At 46.2% G+C, this 23102-nt stretch overlaps 1 protein-coding gene and 1 long non-coding RNA gene across 3 annotated transcripts in view; one reads left to right on the forward strand and one right to left on the reverse strand.

Annotated features, from left to right (window-relative positions):
• CACHD1 (cache domain containing 1) overlaps positions 1–19786 on the forward strand; it is a 100181-nt gene extending 80395 nt beyond the window's left edge. For both annotated transcript variants that reach the window (XM_062617583.1, XM_062617584.1), the window contains exons 9-24: positions 126–359; positions 3065–3214; positions 3750–3873; positions 4372–4489; positions 6169–6337; positions 8547–8689; positions 9262–9443; positions 11313–11423; positions 13092–13214; positions 15136–15235; positions 15349–15465; positions 16261–16421; positions 17411–17497; positions 17696–17812; positions 18760–18911; positions 19437–19786. In XM_062617583.1, the coding sequence (XP_062473567.1) occupies positions 126–359; positions 3065–3214; positions 3750–3873; positions 4372–4489; positions 6169–6337; positions 8547–8689; positions 9262–9443; positions 11313–11423; positions 13092–13214; positions 15136–15235; positions 15349–15465; positions 16261–16421; positions 17411–17497; positions 17696–17812; positions 18760–18911; positions 19437–19771 (2423 nt within the window). In that variant the 3' untranslated portion in view covers positions 19772–19786. The remainder of the gene's footprint in view (positions 1–125; positions 360–3064; positions 3215–3749; positions 3874–4371; positions 4490–6168; positions 6338–8546; positions 8690–9261; positions 9444–11312; positions 11424–13091; positions 13215–15135; positions 15236–15348; positions 15466–16260; positions 16422–17410; positions 17498–17695; positions 17813–18759; positions 18912–19436) is intronic.
• Positions 19787–21545: 1759 nt separating this feature from the next.
• On the reverse strand, positions 21546–23071 carry LOC134163022 (uncharacterized). The gene is made up of 3 exons (XR_009964533.1): positions 23049–23071; positions 21974–22060; positions 21546–21775 (listed from the first exon to the last, which is right to left on the reverse strand). It is a non-coding gene; the product is annotated as an uncharacterized LOC134163022 (long non-coding RNA).
• Between the last annotated feature and the right edge of the window lie 31 nt (positions 23072–23102).

The raw sequence follows: 23102 nt of genomic DNA on the forward strand, positions 1-23102 counted from the left end.
GCTTGCTCCAAGCCCTGTCCAGCCTGGCCTTGAATTTATAGTACTTTGGAGTAAGGTACAGAAGTCTTGATGAAAATCAAGCTGCTTTCATCTCCTTCCTTCTACTTCTTGCATCCCTGTTTCAGAGGGAGTGACAGGTTTGAAGGAACTGGCCTTTCTGCGGGACCTGGCAGAGCAGAACTCGGTGAAGTACGGGGTGCCCGACCGAACGGTCCTGCCTGTGATCAAGGGGAGCATGATGGTCCTCAACCAGCTGAGTAACCTGGAAACAACAGTTGGCCGATTCTATACGAACCTCCCCAACCGAATGATCGATGAGGCTGTCTTTAGTTTGCCTTTCTCAGATGAAATGGGAGATGGTGAGTGCTTCCATTGAATTTAGCTATAAAGCATAAGAGATTAGGTTCTGTTTGCTGACATATTCCCAAATTCACTGTAGTCTTATAAGATGATGCTTTTAGGTGTGTTCTCAAGGCAAATATTATATTAGCCTTTCATGCCAGTAGGTTGTTTTATCTGCAGGAGGTGTAGTTATGAAAAAAGTGGTAATAAGACATGGAATAGAGAGATTTAGGATGGATTCTTATGGGTGAAATTTGTTGTTGTGTACTTGTACATATACAGCATCCATCATTTCATTTGTGGAGAGAAATTCTTTGTACTTGGGGGAAACGATCTTGTCACCTTGAGATGACAGCCATCACCATGCTGCATTTCAGTACTTCTGTATGTCTTGAGGCCTTACAGGTAAACTCAGTGGATTGCAAGCAGGGGAAAGCAACCACCTTAGCAAATAGCAGAAAGAGAGTATTAGTTACTGTACAAAATTCACTCTCCTTAGCTCTTCTTTTAGCTTCTGCACACTTGGTCTGCCTCCAGCACTGGGCAGAAGAGGAAGCCTGAGCTGGCTGGTGACTGCCTGGCCAATCTGGAGTGAGTGAAATGCTGAATTCAGTGGAAGCCTAGTGACAGTTTCTCCACAGATTGTTCTTAATCTTCTTCTAAGATATTATTACTGTTATTCTTCTATCCTGAAGAATATCTAAATGCAGCAGGCGTCTAGCAGTCTGATTCTCCTATCAGTATGTAATTTATGCTGACATGATGAGAAGGTACACGGATCTTCCCTTTTCCCTTAAAATTAGATACCATGTTAACAAAAACTCTGGGTTTGACTAGGTCTGATCTCACACTACATCCAGTAATGGAGAGACTAAAGGTGCAGAGATCCATAGAGATTTTTAGGAGCATAGCATCGTGCCTGTGAGATGACGTGTAAGGAATGCAGAAACCAGTTTCATTTGTGCTCAGGATAAGCATGCACTGTGGGGTGATCCTTTTCGGGTTCTTGCTGGGGGCAGGTTAAAGAGGTAGGGAGTGCTCTTGGGCAGCTCCCATGGTCCTGACAGAGCTCCCCTGGCTGGACACACACCCATCCTTTGGTCACAGCATCACAGAATCACAGGATGGTTTGTGTTGGAAGGGACCTTAAAGCTCATCCAGCTCCAACTCCCTGCCATGGGCAGGGACACCTTCAGCTAGACCAGGTTGCTCCAAGCCCCATCCAACCTGAGCTAATACTTGTTCAAGCATCAGCAGCTTAAGTCCTGCTGTTCTTACCTTTGGGATCTGATGCCCTTCTTAAAGCTCAGAGTACATGTTTGGAAGGTGGGAGTTGCTGGCTTTACCCCTTGTAGTTCTTGGGTGACTCATGTAACATTTCTCTAGCACTGCCATCTGTAGAGATGTGACCATCACAGTGGTGTTAGGAAATACATTTAATATTATTTTGTATTGCTTTAGCAATTGAGCAAGTTCTGTATTTCTTCATTCAGGACTTTGCCTATTCTCAGTCTTGGCAGAGGAGTAGTTGAGAGTTCTGCTGAGTTTAGGTTGCACATTTACTGTGTCTGTGTTGAGTCCCAAAACAAACTTAAGACTATTTCTGAGCACATCTCTTCTGAGTCAGAATGCTGCTTTCTGTGTTTCATAACCCTGGTAATTAAGCTGTATTATTACTCTCTCACAAAGCCATATCCAAGCATAATGGAAACTTTGAGCAACAGAAGGATTAGAAATGGTGCAATCGAGAACATTGGTCTTACCTAAATTTCAAAGTGTACTTAAAAGCTTATGCAGGCAAATGAATTTTATATTGGTTTGAAGTAAAAGAGTCGTTGAGTTTCCAAGTAGCAGTGATGTAGAAGGGAAAGAAATAAGACATTACTGAGAGTTCTTACCTCAGGCACAAGATTCATCCCAAACTGTTGCGTAATTATGGGTATGAGTCCTGGTGCAGTGGCCATACTGGGATTTAGTGAAGCAGAGAAGGTTTAATATTCTGAATATGCAATTAGATGAGAAAGAATTCATCCCTCTTGTTGCTTTACGAGTTCAAATTCTCTTCCTCCCTTCTCCCCCTATTTTTCAATTACCTTAAAGGAGGTTAAAAGAGCAAAATACTACCTTGGCTTTTGAGGCAAATGCGTTGCTGATCTGTAAGGCATCACTTGGAGAATCATAGAATGGTTTGGGTTGGAAAGGACCTTAAGATCATCCAGTTCCAACCCCCTGCCATGGGCAGGGATGTCTCACACTAGACCATGTCGCCCAAGGCCCTGTCCAACCTGGCCTTGAACACTGCCAGGGATGGGGCAGCCACAGCTTCTCTGGGCACCCTGTGCCAGTGCCTCAGCACCCTCACAGGGAAGAACTTCTGCCTTGTAGACTGACATCAGCCTTAAAACATCAGTTGTGGTGTATTTTAATAAATGGATCAAATATAGCTCAGGTTGCTATCAGGAACATAGACATTAACTAACTTGGGTGAGTTAATGAGTTAGTTAGCAGCCAGACATGGCAGATGACCAGCTCAGACATGACAAATAACCTGCTCAGCTTCCCTGCAGGCATGCCAATTTTTGTCTGTATTCCTGCAGGGAATGCTGTATAACAATTTAACTGCATAACATGTTGAAATGATGAAGCACATGCTCTGTTTCCTCTAAAAAGAATTAACTAGATGTTATTGTTGATGGTTTTATGTTATTTCTCTCATTCTAAGGCCTGATAATGACTGTGAGTAAACCGTGTTACTTTGGCAACATGCTGCTGGGGATTGTTGGAGTAGATGTTAATCTTGCTTATATCTTGGAAGATGTCACCTACTACCAAGACTCCTTGGGTTCCTACACTTTCCTCATTGATAATAAAGGTAACTTTTGGCTCAGATAATCTCTTCTACTCCCACTGAGGTCAGTAACCATCAAAAGGAAACTCAATTCTCATGTCTCTCAATAGTTGATAAGTAATGAAAGATACTATCCATTAAAAGATGTTGTTGGGTTAGTTTTGCCTGAGAGTTGCTGGAGACTGTAGTGAATTCATGACTTAAAACTCCTGAGCCAAAGTTTTGTTGAGAAAAGACTTACTCCCTGTGGAGATTTCCTACATGTGTAACAGCTGAGGTTTTCTGTGTGCATTGGGACAAAAGGCAAAACTGATATACATGTGTGTGCAGCTCTTCTGATCCAACCTCTCTTTGTTGCTTGGGTCTTCAAGCTGTCTTTCATTTACACCTTACCTAGTTCTTCATTTGCAGCTTCTTTGATGATACTATTTGCTTGTTCACTGTTAAGCCTTTGCACAACCTGTCCATAGTCACTGTATTCCTTTCCCCTATAAATACTCATTCTGGGCTCAGTTGTTACACTGCACTCAATATATGGGTTTGGGTCTTTCTTTTTCAGGATACACGCTTATGCACCCATCCCTTACCAGGCCTTACCTGCTGTCTGAACCACCACTCCACACAGATATCATCCATTATGAGAACATTCCTAAATTCGAGCTGGTGCGCCAGAACATCCTTAGGTAAGGAACTGGGGTGCAAGGCCAAACATTAGCAGTCCTTAGGGCAATACAGGTATTTCCAGAGGAGTTTTAAGAGAATATAAACTTTCTTTTCCTACAATATCTGGATACTTCGATGGAATCTTCCCCCTCCCAACAGTTCTGGTTTGTTTTTATCACCAACTTTCTTCATTTTATCATTTGGTGTGCTAACCACTGGTTTCCATAACTGAGCCAGAAGATACTCCTTCTAATCTCTCTTCCATGTCAGGAAGATTTCCCACTGTTTGGCCTAGGTTTTTCTTTATCCTTTGCCTAATCCGAGTATGTGTTTTAACTCAAAATGTGGTGGTACATGAGTGTGTTTTCAGCATACATGCACCTTTTCTTCACCCAAAACAGATAACAGTAAATCTCACCATATCTTTGGATATTTTTATAAATGCACAATACATGGATATTTCTTAAGCACTTACTCAGTGTTTAATACAATGTTGGATGTCTTATCTGCCATTGTAGCATTCCCTTGGGCAGCCAGATCATTACAGTTCCTGTGAACTCCTCACTCTCTTGGCATGTGAACAAACTGAGGGAAATTGGCAAAGAAGCCTACAATGTCAGCTATGCCTGGAAAATGGTAAGGAATAAAAGCAACCCCGCTACAGGATGGCATAGCCTAAATTCATATATTGAAGTACGTTAATATACTGAAGTAGTATGATCCATGCATTAATACAGTGGGGTAATATATAGGGATGTACAGGGATGCTGGGGAGGGACTCTTCATTAGGGACTGTAGTGATAGGACAAGGGGTAACGGGTTCAAACTGAAACAGGGGAAGTTCAGATTGGATATAAGGAAGAAATTCTTTCCTGTGAGGGTGGTGAGGCACTGGAATGGGTTGCCCAGGGAGGTTGTGAATGCTTCATCCCTGGTGGTGTTCAAGGCCAGGTTGGACGAGGACTTGGGGGACCTGGTTTAGTGTGTGGTGTCCCTGCCCATGGCAGGGGGGTTGGAACTGGATGATCTTCAGGTCCTTTCCAACCCCAACTATTCTATGATTCTATGTAAATGTCAGCTCATTCTGACACTATCTTGTTGCAGAACTCTCAGTAACCAGTGATGCTGTTTGCTGTAATTTAATGCTTTTCTTACAAACATTAATGATACTGAAGCTTTCATTGAAACTGGGCATGATGTGTATGCAGCAAGCTGTATCATCTGTTGTAAGAGCTTTAGGAGAGCTTCTAGCAGCTGCCTTCCTTTCTTCAGTTTTGAACATATCTGAACACTAGTCTTGACCCAGACAATAAAATGGAATCTAAGGTCAAATACAATCCGTAAATATAATCAGTGAGAAATATAAGTATTTCTCACTGATGCCAGAAATAATTGTCTCCTTCTTTGTGCCAACAAACTCAAGAGGGTACTTGTGGGTCATTTCCACAGTATTAAGTTAAATCTAACCTAAACCATTAAGCTGAGCAGTTTTAAGAGATTACATCTGTAGTTGTGTAACAGAAATTCATATAGGAGGGTGTCTGGAGCTGATTTTCTAATGTTGTGATGCTAAATTAAATATCAAACACCCTTGCAGAGCAGCTGGGCAACTCCAGGTATTACTAGCCTAATGTACTATACAGGATATTTAACGTATGCAGACCAGTAAAGCATGTGATACGTGCAGTACACAGTTAAGAGTGGTGATGCTAAAATCTTATTTTGGAGAGTTCATTTGTCTGTATTCTTCATAAAGGGAATACCAGTGTGTTTTTATCAAGTGTGAACCTGAAGCCTCTCCTCCGTTAACGACACTTTAGAAAGTACTCACAGAACACTATTAGAAGTTATTGCTAATTGAACAACAGAATGAAGGTCTTAGTGTAATAGTTTTTCCTGAAGACTAAATATTTTCTCCATAGACTATGGAGAAGATTGGGATATTTTTACAGTTTAGTGGCTCTGATCCATACCAGGTGATCACAGACTGGAAGGTGGCTGTACAGGAGTGAGTTGCGGTCATCAGACCACTGGAGACAAGTGTCCCCATTGTGCGTGTTGACCTGTGTGGCTTGAGCACAGGACTTCTCACTGTTTTCTATAGGATTAAGTCCGTATTAGCTTCTTTGAAAGGAGTTGTCTGTTTTCCAAGAGTGGGAACTGTGATCCTTGAGAGTGTGGCCAAGTGTGGTGCTGCCTTCCAGAACTGGACGAGATGAGCAGTTAAAGAGAAGAGTGAATGTTAAACACAATGTAAGTTCTGTAACTCCTCCACCTTTTTGTTTCTGTTTGATGACTCACCCGATGTTTTTCAGGTCCAGGACACATCCTTTATTCTCTGTGTGGTGGTAATACAGCCAGAAATACCTGTTAAGCAGCTGAAGAATCTCAACACAGTCCCCAGCAGCAAGCTCCTGTATCATCGACTGGATCTGCTGGGCCAGCCAAACGCCTGCCTGCACTTCAAGCAGCTGGCTACCTTAGGTAAAGCCTCCTCACAATTCATCTGGACCACCTCGTGTGTGTTTCTGTGGAGTGTGGCAGTAGAGAGCTTCTCACAAAACCCTGGAAATACTCTTGAGAGGCTTTTACTTCCAAGGCTGATTCTTTAATCAGCTGTTACCTTTCATTGATCATAGCTCCCCTGCTCAATGGCCAGCACTTGCACGGATGAACGCAGTGGGACTGCTCATCAGAGTACAAGATAAATGCAGCTTGAGTGCATTTATCTAACTTGATCTGGGAACTCCATCAAGTTCCCAGAAACTGGAGTACTGAGAGCGAGAGATGCCTCACCAAGCTTAAAACTCAGTTCTCTGCTCTCAGCTGTAAAGCAGCTTATTGACAACCTAAGTAAGATGAAGTCACAGCCAGTTGTGCAGGGCTCCTATTCTTTTGACTTTGGATTTGTGCAGGTTTCTCATTGCCATAATCATTTAATACCATCAATCCATGTGAAGCCAGAAGTTAAGCCTGTTGGGGGAAACTGAACTTCAGTGGTGTGATGGTTTCCAGCCCCTCCTTACCTGCTTCAGTTGTTGGGTTACTGACATATTCCTGCTTTTAAGCTTAACCAATTCTGCTCTGCCTAAATTCAGTAGTTGCTCAAACATAACAGGAAAGAGGGAGAGTCTCCATGGCAGTATAAATTCTAGTGTCTGGAAAGAATAGGGAGCTTAAAATATATCCTAAGAACATAGAAGGTTTTTATCTAATCATAGTAAGTTGCAAATTTTCATATCTGAGTATTAACCTTTGGGGATTTGCTAAAATCTGTGCTATATTATGAGAAGTTCTCAAGTGCTTTTGTTTGTAGCAAGGTTTGAAGGTCTCATGGTGGATTTTCTTAGTTATATTGCAGTGCCACAAATAGCTAAGTGAGATTAGACTGGAGGGGTTATGGGGGAACTTAACAAACCTATGGAAATTGCTTTGCCAATTGTTTAAAATACAGGGGGTTTTCTTTCTTTAATGTGCTGCCTAGGCTTGATTATTTTCTATCCAGAAAGACAAGATATAAATGGAAAATATCCAAAAACCCCAGTAGTAAGCTGACAAGTGGAAAAACTTCATGCAAAGCAAAAATACCATCACATCAGAGTATTTGGTCTGGGAAGCAGATGAAGGACTGTAATAGAAGTTTGTAAGCGATGACTGCAGTACATCTGGTTGCTGGCTGTATGGTGATGTGTTTTAGAGGAATGTGAATAAAAGCAGAACACTCCACATAAGTCCAGCGAAATTTTTCCCCTGGAGACCATTACACATGGGGAAATTGGGTTCCATGGGTCAAATACTCAGAAAAGGAGTTCTCAGCCTTCAGCACTGCATCATCGCCATCATTTTTCTTTTAAAAAGAAAAAGCTGTCTGGTACTGCAGTTTCTGCACAATGAAAGTTCATTTTCTAGTCTGTTCTGAAAATCATCCAGACAGCTACACTGCTGTTGGTAACCTCCCTCTTCTGGGCTTGTAATTCTCCATTTGGTCATTATCTGTTGCTGCAATTTCAACTGAAATGAATTTGTTTGTTACCTGTAACTTTGGACAAGGGCCTGTAGGGACAGGCCAAGGGGAATGGCTTTAAGCTGCCAGAGGGGAGTCTGAGATGAGCTCTTAGGCAGAAGCTCTTCCCTGGGAGGGTGCTGAGGCGCTGGCACAGGGTGCCCAGAGAAGCTGTGGCTGCCCCATCCCTGGCAGTGTTCAAGGCCAGGTTGGACACAGGGGCTTGGAGCAAGCTGCTCTAGTGGAAGGTGTCCCTGCCCGTGGCAGGGGTTGGAGCTGGATGAGCTTTAAGCTCCCTTCCAACACAAACGAGGCTGGGATTCCATGGTTCTAAGTGGACTGACTTTGTGAATCCTGCATTTTGAAGCAAGGAAGGTTGTTCACGTGCAGCCTGAGTTTTGTCTGTGCCTGGGGAGCCAAGTGGTGCTGGTGAATGCTCTGGTTTGGGTGGAAAACCTGAAGTTTCCTGCCCATGCTCACAGCCCACCCATGGCCTGAAGGAGCTGTGTGCTTTGCGTTCCAAAGTGTGGGAGAATGGAGGAGCAGACCGAGGAGCGAACAGTGCATGAGTGTAATTCCCTCCATGTGTCCTCAGCCAGGACATCACACCAGATACCCTTCACAGTACAGTTGTGTTTGCTGTGCACTGTGTGCAGTTCACTGGCCTTTCTCACATTTTGCTCTTTTCAGAAAGCCCCACAGTAATGCTCTCTGCGGGCAGCTTCTCTTCTCCTTACGAACACCTCAGCCAGCCCGAGACCAAGCGGATGGTGGAGCATTACACGGCGTACCTCAGTGACAACACGCGCCTCATTGCCAATCCTGGCCTGAAGGTATGCCCTGGTGATGGAGGTCATGGTTCCCTCTTGTCCCACACCTTCATTCGGGAGGAACACTCATCTTCTGATGCTCAAAGGGTTATGGAAAGGTGGTTTGGAATGTTGTTCCCATGCCTGGGGAAATGGCTGTGGGCTTCAAGGCCTGGAAGAGTGGAAAGAAGAGGGAGAAGGCTTCCTCCCCAGGAGGGGGGAAGGAAGCTGATAAGCAGCTGTTGAAATAAATACTAGAGAAACTAAAGTTGCAATCAATTCTTAGCTGAAAAAACTTTGTTTTCTTAAGCACACAAATGAGAAATGTGTTTTGCATGCAAGCCAAGCAGTGTTTGTATTTACATGAAGTAAAAAGGCAAACCCTCAAAGCCTCAGAGATAATGACAACATTATTTCATTATAATAAGCTTTCCCTTTGCTTGGAATGTGCCAGATCCGTCTGGTGTGAGAAGACTTGAGACAAGTAATTGAGTTTAGATGATCTCCGATCGCTCTGTAGGAAACCCCACGAGCAGCTCATTATCTTTTCCTGCAAGTCTTAGAGGAACCCTGCCAGGTCTGCCTTTGTTTTGCAGTTCTCTGTCAGAAATGAAGTAATGGCTACCAGTCACGTCACAGATGAATGGATGACACAAATGGAAATCAGCATCCTCAACAGTTACATTGTGCGCCGTTACATAGCAACCCCCAATGGGGTGCTCCGAATTTACCCCGGTTCCCTCATGGACAAAGCATTTGATCCCACCAGGAGACAATGGTGAGTTTTTAGGGTGCCGTTATCAAAGCTTTGGATAATCCCAAAGGGCAATAAGGGAAATAGTTGGGATCCATTTCATAGCCTGGGTTTTTTCATGGCCAGCTCATAAACTACTTAACTAGAAATGTTTTCATCCTTGGTGCTTAAATACAGCTTGTTAAAACCTTCCTTGGTTCTAATTTCAATCCTTCTTATTTCAAGTGATAGCTTCTGTTTCACATCCCTGCCATGGCAGATGGGACTATAAATACGCAGGAAATGAGCATCCCCTTCAGGATTAGCCGATTCAGGAGCATTTTCAGGTCCTTGTGCCATCTTTGGTTGTGAATATTTCAGTCTTTCTGTTTGTTTACAGCAGGTTTCCTTGCTCATTTACAGCAGGAATTTGCTGGCTCGATGCTCTATTAATTATGCAGCAGCATCTGATTTGGGAAAATATTTGTATCCATTACAAACGAGAGCTGGAGCCATGAGAGCGCTCTGGAGCGTGTGTGGATGTGTGCTTGGTTGAAAGGAGCCAGCCAGGTACTTCCACACCATGACGCTGGGAAAGGCCTGAGCCAGCGGCTCCGGCTGCACAGGGAAGGCTCTGAAATGCTCCTGGCAGTGGCCATGCTGTCGTTCTTTGATACAGGTTTTCCCTGAAAATACCATTACCGTGGCTACTGGTTAGGTTTTCCTCAGGATTTTGTTCTTTTTGTGATGGAATTTTGATGGTTTTTTGGTATTAAGATAAATGGGGTGCGTTCATATAGATCATATACATATATATATTTTAATATACATCATACGTACCATAGTGAAAAATTTCTTCCCTGTGAGGGTGCTGAGGCGCTGGCACAGGGTGCCCAGAGAAGCTGTGGCTGCCCCATCCCTGGCAGTGTTGGGGACTTGGAGCAAGCTGCTCTAGTGGAAGGTGTCCCTGCCCGTGGCAGGGGGTTGGAACTGGGTGAGCTTTAGGGTCCCTTCCAACCCAAACCATTCTGTGGTTCTATGAATCTGTGATACTGCAAATGAACTGAGTGCACATTTACAATCCCGTGTCTTCATTTTAAAAGCTCCCGTATTATTTTCATTATTGGCTTTGGGTGGGATTTTTTTCTTACCTTTCACATTTCCCTGATTTTCTAGATCCATGATTTTGGAAACGCCTCCATGTGCAGCATGCAATAGCGCCCTGGTTTTTATGTAAAGCCAACGGGCAGTGTTGGGGAAAGAAGATGCAAGTAAAACACTAGAAATAAAGTAGAAGTCAGTTGAGCTCCTTGCACAGCCCAGTCCAGGCTCATAGGTTAATGCACTGTGGTAGAGAAAAGCAAAGCTTTTTCATACAGAAAAGTGTTTCCAACACCTGGAATGTTTTATAATCTATTATAGTACGATAAGAAGATAAATGACATGGTTGTGGCTTATTTTGTGTTGAAAGTAAGTTTATAAAGAGATTGTAGTCACTTTCTGGCCTATTTCTGAATTCTCTTGCCTGAATTCTGTGTACAGGATGTCATTCCTTCTCCATTTGCAGCATATCAATTTTGACAGCATTTACTTTGTGTTTGGGACTGCTGGCACTAAGTCATAGGATGTTTTAGGGGGAAAATGTGTAAAATTACATTAAATATGTTCTGTGTAGAATGAATTAAGCTTTTAATGCAGTTGGATGCAACGAGGAGCATTTATTTAGCTAGTCTGTTTTAGGTCTGGGTCCTAATCGTGCTTAGGTATCTGTTTACTATGAAGAAACATCAATTTGGTAGCACATCGTGCAGAATTCAGTGTCTGTCTGTATTCCTGCAAGGGCAAGGATGATGCCTTAAAGGTTAAGGTAACCATTTGTCACTAATTCTGATCATTTTCTTTGTCTTCCCTTAGGTACTTGCATGCAGTGGCTAACCCAGGACTCATTACCTTAACTGGTCCCTACTTGGATGTTGGAGGGGCTGGCTACGTTGTGACAATCAGTCATACAGTCCATTCCTCCAGGTAAATGGTGTTCTGAGGTTTGTGCCAAGCAAATATACTCTCAAAGATCAAGAGTTGCTTTGGGTGGGAGAGAAAAATGCAGGGTGACTCCGATGTGTTCAAGAACTGAAAACCAAACCTGGTTTTAAAGTGCTTTTGGTGACCTTAGAGCAGCTCCAGTGCCTAAAGGGGCTCCAGGAAACCTGGAGAGAAGCTTTGGACAAGGGGCCTGCAGGGACAGGCCAAGGGGAATGGCTTTAAGCTGCCAGAGGGGAGACTGAGATGAGCTCTTAGGCAGAAGCTCTTCCCTGTGAGGGTGCTGAGGCGCTGGCACAGGGTGCCCAGAGAAGCTGTGGCTGCCCCATCCCTGGCAGTGTTCAAGGCCAGGTTGGACACAGGGGCTTGGAGCAAGCTGCTCTAGTGGAAGGTGTCCCTGCCTGTGGCAGGGGTTGGAGCTGGAGGAGCTTTAAGTTCTTCCCTGTTGGGACAGAGCAGTAACTTCATAGCTTGATGCCTTGCCATATACAGTTAAATGTATCCGTGCTGCTTCACTGTCATCCTGTTCCCGTTCCTTCTCCCTGGAATGGGTAATGTGAAAACCAAGTTAAAGGCAGGGTTTTAGGATCTGTATTTGTAAATCTACAAATCAGATTTGTCTGCACCTTCACTGCGCCTCCTTAAAAGCCACCAAGCTCCAGTCCAGTAAACAGAGTTGGTTTTATGTGCTAAGGGGCTGCCAAGAGCCTCTGCTTTGTGTAGCCCAGCTGTGCCATTCGCTATCTTCTTTTTCTCAGCATTTTCCTTCCCAGATTCAGAGATAAAATGATTTAGAAGAGTATTTTAAGAAGCAGCAAGTCAAAGGTGTCTCCTCTGCCATTAACATAAGGCTCACAGAGGTGCACAACAGCACACCCGGGCATTTGAGGACGAGCTGATCATTGTGCATCCTTCAGGGATGAGAGGTAGCTTGGTCTGGCCGTGCCATCCCAGTGCTGCAGGAAGCACAAGTTGAGAGGTTGGATGTTAGAAACCTGGTGACAGAGATTCCCTCATCGTTGGGTCCAGCCTCAGGCTCCTGCACACCACCACCTAACAGAGGCACTTCCTAACCTGCCCTAATCAATATTGTTGTCCTGTGTTTTGGGGCTGAAATTCATAATCCCTCCTACACTGTGGGATTTTAGGGATTTAGCAGCAGGTCTATGGCAGCTTCATACTCGGGTCCCAACGCTGGGGACTGAGCAAAGAGGAGCAGTGCAGAACACAACCACAGTGAGGCGGTGGGGATTCGGGGCCTAGAGATGCAGATGCCACATCCTACATTGACTTGTGTCGGTGGGGAGTTTTAACCCTAATGGCTGTTGCTAAATATCAACTGTCTGTAGGTGGTGGGGTGTCTGTAAGAGTGGAGGGAGAAGAGCCCGTGGGGAGATGGGTCAGTTCCTGGGCCTGTGGCAGGGGTTGGAACTGGATGAGCTTTAAGGTCCCTTCCAACCCAAACCCTTTTAGGATTCAGTGATTTAAACACAAAGAGGGTGAACTGAGCTTCAGCATGGAGGTGTGGGTTCGAGCTGGTCCTTTATACAGCAAGGAAGCCAGTCCCAGGTCAAGTAGGGAACTGAGTAATTGAAATATCCATTACTAATAGAGCCATGAAAGCCGCTTCCTTTCTTCCTCCTCTCCCTGCAGTGCTCAGATGTCTTCGGGACATTCAGTGGCAGTGATGGGCATTGACTTCACCCTGCGATACTTCTACAAAGTCCTCATGGACCTGCTACCAGTTTGTAACCAAGACGGAGGAAACAAACTAAGGTAAGCTGAGGAACTGCTGCCAGGCAGGAAATACCTAAAGCCTTTTCCTTTCCTTCTCCTTTCCTTTAACCAGATGACCCAGAGCTACTTCCCAGGCTCTCTTATTCTGGGATTCTGCTCCTTTTAGTGTGTGTTCTCTGATAGCCACTGAAAGTTGTGACTGTTCTTCTCATAAAGATGATGAGGACTTTATTTAAGACCAAGCTGTCATCAGCCAAGCAGTCAGGCTGCAGGATTACAAAACCAGAAGATAACTTCATTTAGACATCAGTGAAATCCTGGGCAGCCCCCCCAGTTCTTTACTAAATGATCCCGCTTCCCATTCTCTTCTGTTTGTTTTCATTCTGCTATTTAGTTCCTGTGAGCATGTCATGATGATGTATTAGCTCTAATTATTAAAACTACGATTATTAAAACCGACTTTTGATGTATTTGTCTCAGAAGTACATAGCACAGCACTAGGCAGAAGTAGTCTGAGTTTATTTAGCACTATGTGGAACTGAACTGTTCCTCTCTAAGCGTGGGGGAGCAGGGGTAGGCTCTGGTTTGGATCTGGAGTAACTTGGTAAGAGGATTTGGGCATTGTTGTTTCTTTGTTTGCTTTTAAACCTGAAATCTGGAAGGGAAGTGGTTTTGTGTCGTCCTCCAGTTGTTTTCTGGTTTGGTTTGGGTATTCTTTAATCTGTTTTTATGGTGTACCAAAGAAAATGAGGGTTTCTGGTTTGGCGTTCCTTCCCCCTGCCAGTTAAAAACTGCTAAGAGTCAACAGGGTCAGATGCTTTATTCTGTTTCCTCATTCCCTAAGTGAGGAATTTCAAGCATATTGTTAACTGCTTTGTTAGACCATTCTAACGTAGCTGGACCTGATGCTTACAGGCTCTGTGTACATGCACACAGGTACTAAGAGCCACCTCTTGTAACTGTCTGGCAGGCATCTGGGGGTTTTAATGTACCTCTACGAAGCTTTTTCTCTCTGGAGTCACTCTGTTTTCCAGCTACAAGTTTTCATGACTCCTTTGCATGCCTAAAGTGCACAGTCCCATCTAGAGAAGCTGATTGCTTTAAGTTATAGCTGCTCTCTGCCTCCACGAGCCAATGGCAGGGGGTTGGAGCTAAGTGATCTTTGAGGCCGCTTCCAACGCAACCCATTCCATGTTTCTGTGTAGGCAGAGCTTTACACAGCAGAGTGCCATGGGAATCCCAGCCTTGAAAGTGTTGGCCGGCCCCAGGCAGGAGGCTGCCACCCCGCTGGGCTCTTTGGGAGCACTGAGTGGTCACATGAACCTCCTCCTGTCCCCCTTGTGCAGGCACTGAGTCTCTTGATCTCGCCTTCCCCAGCGTGGCTGTCTGCAGCTATGGAAACGGGAGATGCCCAAACCAGCAGGGATTAAATCCTTGCAGCACTCTGGTTTCGGGATAGGGGCACAGATCCGACGTGGTTTCCCTGAGATCACATGGGGGAAAGTCATGGGATGAGGTGAAAAGGGAGAGGAAGGGATGGGAAGGCTGAGGGTGAAACAGGAGTGATTGATCTCCCTGTTAAAATGGAATGCTAAAGCAGGAGGTTATGAAAGGCGAGTGTGAAATCTCTGTGTCATCAGTAAGATAGGAGACCTTGGTTTTATTTGGATCTTTCCTCATCAGACAAGAAAAGACACTGAGCAGTTTTCCTTTCTGTTTCTAGTCCATTCCCTTTTCAAGTCCTAGATGGTCCAGGCTTGCTGTAAGAGTTCCAGGTTTAAAAGCTGCTGGGAAATACCCAATATACTCTTTAAAGCATTTTACAGTGAATTTGTTTCATGGCCCTGTTAGTTCAGTAAAGGGAAGCCTTTAAAACTTGTCCTCTGGCTGTCAATTGAAGATCATGTTTTATCTCGTTGGGGTCTAATGGGGAGCTCTCTGCTTTGTTTGTTGTGTGCAGGTGCTTTATCATGGAGGACAGAGGGTACCTTGTGGCTCACCCAACCCTCATCGATCCCAAGGGCCACGCACCGGTGGAGCAGCAGCACATCACCCACAAGGTCTGCCTCCTTTTCCCCTTGGTTTAATCCTGCCTTTCTGAGGTGGTGAGGGCTGTAGAGAAGCCGCTGTCTGTGTCTGATTTCAAAGGCATAAAGTCCTGGTTTTCACCTAGGAGCCTCTGGTAGCGAATGACATTCTGAACCACCCCAACTTTGTCAAGAAAAACCTCTGCAACAGCTTCAGTGACAGAACAGTTCAGCGCTTTTATAAATTCAACACCAGCTTAGTGGTGAGTGTGTTTTTCTGTCTGCTTTTGCTCTTGAATGTACTTTGGTTGGGTTGGCTTTCTTTTGGAAAGCCTTGCCAGGATGGGCAGAGGAGGCTGGAAGCCAGCCTGCCCTGTGGGTTGGCCTCCGTTCACCCTCCCCAAACCCAGCATCAGCCATCTGCACTGCACAGGCTGTGTTTGCACGAGGAGTCACTTGACATACAAGGGATGATGGACGTCTCTGATAAATTCAGCTCCTAGTTTGGTGTCCAGATAAATGCATTTACTGATGCGAGGTACATGAGGAATCCCAGCCTGGTTTGTGTTGGAAGGGACCTTAAAGCCCATCCAGTTCCAGCCCCTGCTGCTGGCAGGGACACCTTCCACTAGAGCAGGTTGCTCCAAGGCCCTGTGTCCAACCTGGCCTTGAACACTGCCAGGGATGGAGGGATGGAGCATTTACAAGTTCCTTGGGCAGCCTGGTCCATTGCCTCACCACTGTCACAGGGAAGAACTTCTTTATTATATCCAACCTAAATCTCCCCTGTTTAAACCCATTCCCCTTTGTCCTGACCCTACAATCCCTAATGAAGAGGCCTTCCACAGCTGTTCCTCCCAGCAGTAGCAGCTTGGAAGCAGAACTCAAGAGGTTGATGAACAGGTTCATGTGAAGGCAATTTTACTTGTGAAGGCCGCACTCCCGTGCATTTGTGTTCCCTCAGCTCTGTGGGTTTCCTTGGAAGGGGGCAAGTCTTCAGCTCTAAACCAGTGAGTTTCTTGCTATGCTGTTGACACTGCTTGTGTTGTGTTCCTTAGGGTGACCTGACGAACCTGGTCCATGGCAGTCACTGCTCCAAGTACAGGCTGACCCGAATTCCAGGCACCAATGCCTTTGTGGGAATCGTCAACGAGACCTGCGATTCACTTGCCTTCTGTGCCTGCAGTATGGTAGACAGGCTCTGCCTCAACTGCCACAGGTGAGCAGGAGATGGGAAATGAGGCTCCAGGCATTTACCATTTCCCTCTTTCCTGACCTCAGCTTTAGAAAAAGCACATTTATTTTGTAAGTGAAATGAAAGCATGCAGGGAAAAACTGAGGTGAAAACCAACCAGCTACTTCACCTACGTTGATGGTAAGAGACACAGTGACTTGGCCTCCTGCTCATCCTTTGCCATGCTGTCAGTGTATGAAAATCCAGGGTAGTTTATTCTCGATACGTGAGGAAGGAATTCTTTACAATAAGGGTGGTAAAACCCTGGCACAGATTGCCCAGGGAGTGGTGGATGCACCATTCCTATAGACATTCCAGGCCAGGCTGGATGCGGTTCTGGGCCACCTGATGTGGTTGAAGATGTCCCTGCTCGTTGCAGGGGGTTGGACTGGATGAGCTTTGAAGTTCCCTTCCAACCCAAGCTATTCCGTGATTTTATGTTAAAATGCCCCAACGGATTTAGTTTCTCAGAGCAGTTATTTGTGGATCAGGCCCTTTGTTCAGCATATTAATACCACAGTTTTATGTGGCTTGATGTGGTTTTCCCATGGAGGGCATCCTGGTGCTTGCAGGAGGTGTTGACTCCACCAGCATCATTACCCGTTTGTGGCACTGGCAAGAGCAGCACAGAACAGTTTAGGTGGAAAAGACCTTTAAGATTGAGTCCATGCATTAACCCAGCACTGCCAGGCTACCTCGCTTTGCTGTAGCTTCTCGTCCTCCTGGGCTGGATGTGGGGAGTGAGGACAGATGTGAGACTTGTCCAGGGCTGAAATGTCAAGGGGTGGGTACCAAGAGAGCAGGGAGGCTCTGCCACTGCTTTCTCCTCAGTCCCGGAGCAGAGCAGAGCAATCCCTGTGTTCCTGTGGAAGGAGAAAGGTGGCTGAGCAGCCTTCCCCGCGGTGAGCTGCTGTTAGAGCTGCACGGCGGGGTTCCCATCGCGGTGCGATGCCTGAGGCGTTTTCTCCCTGCAGGATGGAGCAGAACGAATGCGAGTGCCCGTGCGAGTGCCCTCTCGAGGTGAATGAATGCACCGGCAACCTCACCAACGCCGAGAGCAGGTGAGGCCCAACCTCCCCTGATCCACAGCTGGTGACAAAGGCCGTGAACAAAGTCACCTGTTTGTTCCCACTAACTTCGAGGTGATACAGGCTATAGATCTGGTAGCTGTAGATGATATCTAATAGGTAAAAGTGATGGTTTTCACTGTGCTTTGACTACTTCTGTAATACAAGGCTCTGCTTTTTGCCCTGCCATAGGAATCCGAGCTGTGAAGTTCATCAGGAGCCAATGACTTTCACAGCAATTGATCCCAGCCTGCAGGATGGACTCCCACAGTGCATTAACACTCAGTGCAACCAGAAAACAGAGAGCGGGTAAAGTGGCCTTCTCCATCCCTCAGAATACACTGTGTACTTGAAATAATTGAGTGCAAATAGCTCTTCCTTATGGTTCTGAATGGAAAAAAAAGGCCTGATGGCAGAATGAGATCTTACAGCACACACCAGTGGTGACTTTATGCTCCAGCACAAAAACAGAAGACCCCAGGGTTCCCATTTGAGTGGCACGACACCATTAGCAGCAACCAAATGGCCTTCCTGTCACACTCTGTGGCTCTGAGAACTGAGGGTTTTGCAAATGGAAGATTTGCTGTTGAAAGGACAACAGATTCTTCCTTTTGAGCAAAATGGATGGTGCTGTGATGTTTGTCTGCGTGCTGGAGATGTGTGCGGGCTGAAGTGTTCGTGGAATGCAGACTGTGCTTTGGCAGTGGTGACTTGGGAACACATCAGAGATGGTAGCTCCCTGTCCATTTCTAGCTTCTTGCTTCTCTGTTCCACTCCAGCATTACACAGAGAAGCTCGAGGGCTGGTTGTTCTTTTGCTAGCTGAAAGAGGTCTCCAGGGAGCTGAGATTGCTGGAACACCTCGTGCTCAGACCGGACTTTCCAAATGCTTTCTTCTGTCTTCCAAAGGACTGCAGAGAAAGGGTGGAACCACAGTCAGACCTCACCACGCTGAGGAATGTCTTGCTGGAGGGGTTACAAGAAGGATTTGCTCAGGCTGAGTGATGGAGGAAAAAAAAGCAGAGCAAACAGACTTGGGAGATGCATGCTGAGGATGCAGCTTCCCTGTGTAACTTCCCTGGTGGTACCTGAGCAGTTGAATGACAAGGGTTTGGTGGCCAAGCGTTATGTATGTGAGGGCTCGTGGATGATTTTGGCCTCCCTCTGTCTCACGACTCTAAAATAGGCTGAGCTGTGTCAAACAAGGAGTGTTAACATTTAAAGTACATAAAGTCTTGTCTTGGTTTTCACTTTCAGGGACTGCTTTGGTGTGTTGGACTGTGAGTGGTGTATGGTCGACAGCGATGGGAAGACCCATCTGGATAAGTCCTACTGTGCCCCTCAGAAGGAATGCTTCGGTGGCATTGTGGGAGCCAAGAGCCCCTACGTGGATGACTTGGGAGCAATAGGTAACTCTGCCTTTCTGAATAGGTGCTGCATTTAACTGTGCTCAGTAACATGTGCTTTCAGTGTCAGAGCATGCTTCTCATAATGTGTCTGCATATATTTTTATATAAGTATTTTATATATATATATATATATATGTATATGGGTATAAATATAATGGGAGAAGGGCTTTGGACAAGGGGAATGGCTTTAAGCTGCCCGAGGGGAGACTGAGATGAGCTCTTAGGCAGAAGCTCTTCCCTGTGAGGGTGCTGAGGCGCTGGCACAGGGTGCCCAGAGAAGCTGTGGCTGCCCCATCCCTGGCAGTGTTCAAGGCCAGGTTGGACACAGGGGCTTGGAGCAAGCTGCTCTAGTGGAAGGTGTCCCTGCCCGTGGCAGGGGTTGGAGCTGGATGGGGTTTAAGGTCCCTTCCAACCCAAACCAGGCTGGGACCCTGTGAGTGGATAATTTTCAGAGATATTCCTTTAAATATTTCCACAGAGCGTTTATGGCTTTTTTTCCCCTCTGTTTTGTCCCTTTTGTTGTAGGGGATGAGGTGATCACTCTGAACATGATCAAGAGTGCACCAGTCGGCCCGGTGGCTGGAGGCATTATGGGCTGCATTATGGTGCTTGTCCTAGCAGTGTATGCGTATCGGCACCAGATCCATCGGAGGAGTCACCAGCACATGTCACCTTTGGCTGCTCAGGGTGAGCTGATAACTCTGCAGAGAGAAATGGGAGGGTTTGGAATTAAACCAACTACAAAACAAAACCCAAACCCAAGCAAACAAAACCCAACGCAAAACCAACTAGAAATATCCCAAACCTCTTTCCATGGTTTTGTTTCAGTGCTTCACCCCATTTCATTTCCCTTTAGCTAACCCTTCCATCAGCCTGCTCCCATCCAGGTCACTGTGTATTGCTGCCCTGGGGGTTGGTTTAATTCCAAACCCTCCCATTTCTCTCTGCAGAGTTATCAGCTCACCCTGAGCAGCCAAAGGTGACATGTGCTGGTGACTCCTCCGATGGATCTGGTGCCGATACGCATACACTGCTAGGACAAGCACCATAATGCAGCCCATAATGCCTCCAGCCACCGGGCCGACTGGTGCACTCTTGATCATGTTCAGAGTGATCACCTCATCCCCTACAACAAAAGGGACAAAACAGAGGGGAAAAAAAGCCATAAATGCTCTGTGGAAATACTTAAAGGAATATCTCTGAAAATTATCCACTCACAGGCTCCCAGCCTGGTTTGGGTTGGAAGGGACCTTAAACCCCATCCAGCTCCAACCCCTGCCACGGGCAGGGACACCTTCCACTAGAGCAGCTTCCTCCAAGCCCCTGTGTCCAACCTGGCCTTGAGCACTGCCAGGGATGGGGCAGCCACAGCTTCTCTGGGCAACCTGTGCCAGCGCCTCAGCACCCTCACAGGGAAGAGCTTCTGCCTAAGAGCTCATCTCAGTCTCCCCTCGGGCAGCTTAAAGCCATTCCCCTTGTCCAAAGCCCTTCTCCCATTATATTTATACCCATATACATATATATATATATATATATAATACTTATATAAAAATATATGCAGACATGTTATGAGAAGCATGCTCTGACACTGAAAGCACATGTTACTGAGCACAGTTAAATGCAGCACCTATTCAGAAAGGCAGAGTTACCTATTGCTCCCAAGTCATCCACGTAGGGGCTCTTGGCTCCCACAATGCCACCGAAGCATTCCTTCTGAGGGGCACAGTAGGACTTATCCAGATGGGTCTTCCCATCGCTGTCGACCATACACCACTCACAGTCCAACACACCAAAACAGTCCCTGAAAGTGAAAACCAAGACAAGACTTTATGTACTTTAAATGTTAACACTCCTTGTTTGACACAGCTCAGCCTATTTTAGAGTCGTGAGACAGAGGGAGGCCAAAATCATCCACGAGCCCTTACATACATAACGCTTGGCCACCAAACCCTTGTCATTCAACTGCTCAGGTACCACCAGGGAAGTTACACAGGGAAGCTGCATCCTCAGCATGCATCTCCCAAGTCTGTTTGCTCTGTTTTTTCGCCTCCATCACTCAGCCTGAGCAAATCCTTCTTGTAACCCCTCCAGCAAGACATTCCTCAGCGTGGTGAGGTCTGACTGTGGTTCCACCCTTTCTCTGCAGTCCTTTGGAAGACAGAAGAAAGCATTTGGAAAGTCCGGTCTGAGCACGAGGTGTTCCAGCAATCTCAGCTCCCTGGAGACCTCTTTCAGCTAGCAAAAGAACAACCAGCCCTCGAGCTTCTCTGTGTAATGCTGGAGTGGAACAGAGAAGCAAGAAGCTAGAAACGGACAGGGAGCTACCATCTCTGATGTGTTCCCAAGTCACCACTGCCAAAGCACAGTCTGCGTTCCACGAACACTTTAGCCCGCACACATCTCCAGCAGGCAGACAAACATCACAGCACCATCCATTTTGCTCAAAAGGAAGAATCTGTTGTCCTTTCAACAGCAAATCTTCCATTTGCAAAACCCTCAGTTCTCAGAGCCACAGAGTGTGACAGGAAGGCCATTTGGTTGCTGCTAATGGTGTCGTGCCACTCAAATGGGAACCCTGGGGTCCTCTGTTTTTGTGCTGGAGCATAAAGTCACCACTGGTGTGTGCTGTAAGATCTCATTCTGCCATCAGGCCTTTTTTTTCCATTCAGAACCATAAGGAAGAGCTATTTGCACTCAATTATTTCAAGTACACAGTGTATTCTGAGGGATGGAGAAGGCCACTTTACCCGCTCTCTGTTTTCTGGTTGCACTGAGTGTTAATGCACTGTGGGAGTCCATCCTGCAGGCTGGGATCAATTGCTGTGAAAGTCATTGGCTCCTGATGAACTTCACAGCTCGGATTCCTATGGCAGGGCAAAAAGCAGAGCCTTGTATTACAGAAGTAGTCAAAGCACAGTGAAAACCATCACTTTTACCTATTAGATATCATCTACATCTACCAGATCTATAGCCTGTATCACCTCGAAGTTAGTGGGAACAAACAGGTGACTTTGTTCACGGCCTTTGTCACCAGCTGTGGATCAGGGGAGGCTGGGCCTCACCTGCTCTCGGCGTTGGTGAGGTTGCCGGTGCATTCATTCACCTCGAGAGGGCACTCGCACGGGCACTCGCATTCGTTCTGCTCCATCCTGCAGGGAGAAAACGCCTCAGGCATCGCACCGCGATGGGAACCCCGCCGTGCAGCTCTAACAGCAGCTCACCGCGGGCAAGGCTGCTCAGCCACCTTTCTCCTTCCACAGGAACACAGGGATTGCTCTGCTCTGCGCTGGGACTGAGGAGAAAGCAGTGGCAGAGCCTCCCTGCTCTCTTGGTACCCACCCCTTGACATTTCAGCCCTGGACAAGTCTCACATCTGTCCTCACTCCCCACATCCAGCCCAGGAGGAGGAGAAGCTACAGCAAAGCGAGGTAGCCTGGCAGCGCTGGGTTAATGCATGGACTCAATCTTAAAGGTCTTTTCCACCTAAACTGTTCTGTGCTGCTCTTGCCAGTGCCACAAACGGGTAATGATGCTGGTGGAGTCAACACCTCCTGCAAGCACCAGGATGCCCTCCATGGGAAAACCACATCAAGCCACATAAAACTGTGGTATTAATATGCTGAACAAAGGGTCTGATCCACAAATAACTGCTCTGAGAAACTAAATCCGTTGGGGCATTTTAACATAAAATCACGGAATAGCTGGGGTTGGAAGGGAACTTCAAAGCTCATCCAGTCCAACCCCCTGCAACGAGCAGGGACATCTTCAATCACATCAGGTGGCCCAGAACCGCATCCAGCCTGGCCTGGAATGTCTATAGGAATGGTGCATCCACCACTCCCTGGGCAATCTGTGCCAGCGATTTACCACCCTTATTGTAAAGAATTCCTTCCTCACGTATCGAGAATTAACTACCCTGGATTTTCATACACTGACAACATGGCAAAGGATGAGCAGGAGGCCAAGTCACTGTGTCTCTTACCATCAACGCAGGTAAAGTAACTGGTTGGTTTTCACCTCAGTTTTTCTCTGCATGCTTTCATTTCACTTACAAAATAAATGTGCTTTTTCTAAAGCTGAGGTCAGGAAAGAGGGAAATGGTAAATGCCTGGAGCCTCATTTCCCTCTCCTGCTCACCTGTGGCAGTTGAGGCAGAGCCTTGTCTACCCATACTGCAGGCACAGAAGGCAA

Source organism: Pezoporus occidentalis, unplaced genomic scaffold (assembly GCF_034315485.1).
Source record: "Pezoporus occidentalis ecotype Australia unplaced genomic scaffold, CSIRO_AGI_Poc_V1 ctg198, whole genome shotgun sequence".
Taxonomy (NCBI): Eukaryota; Metazoa; Chordata; class Aves; order Psittaciformes; family Psittacidae; genus Pezoporus; species Pezoporus occidentalis.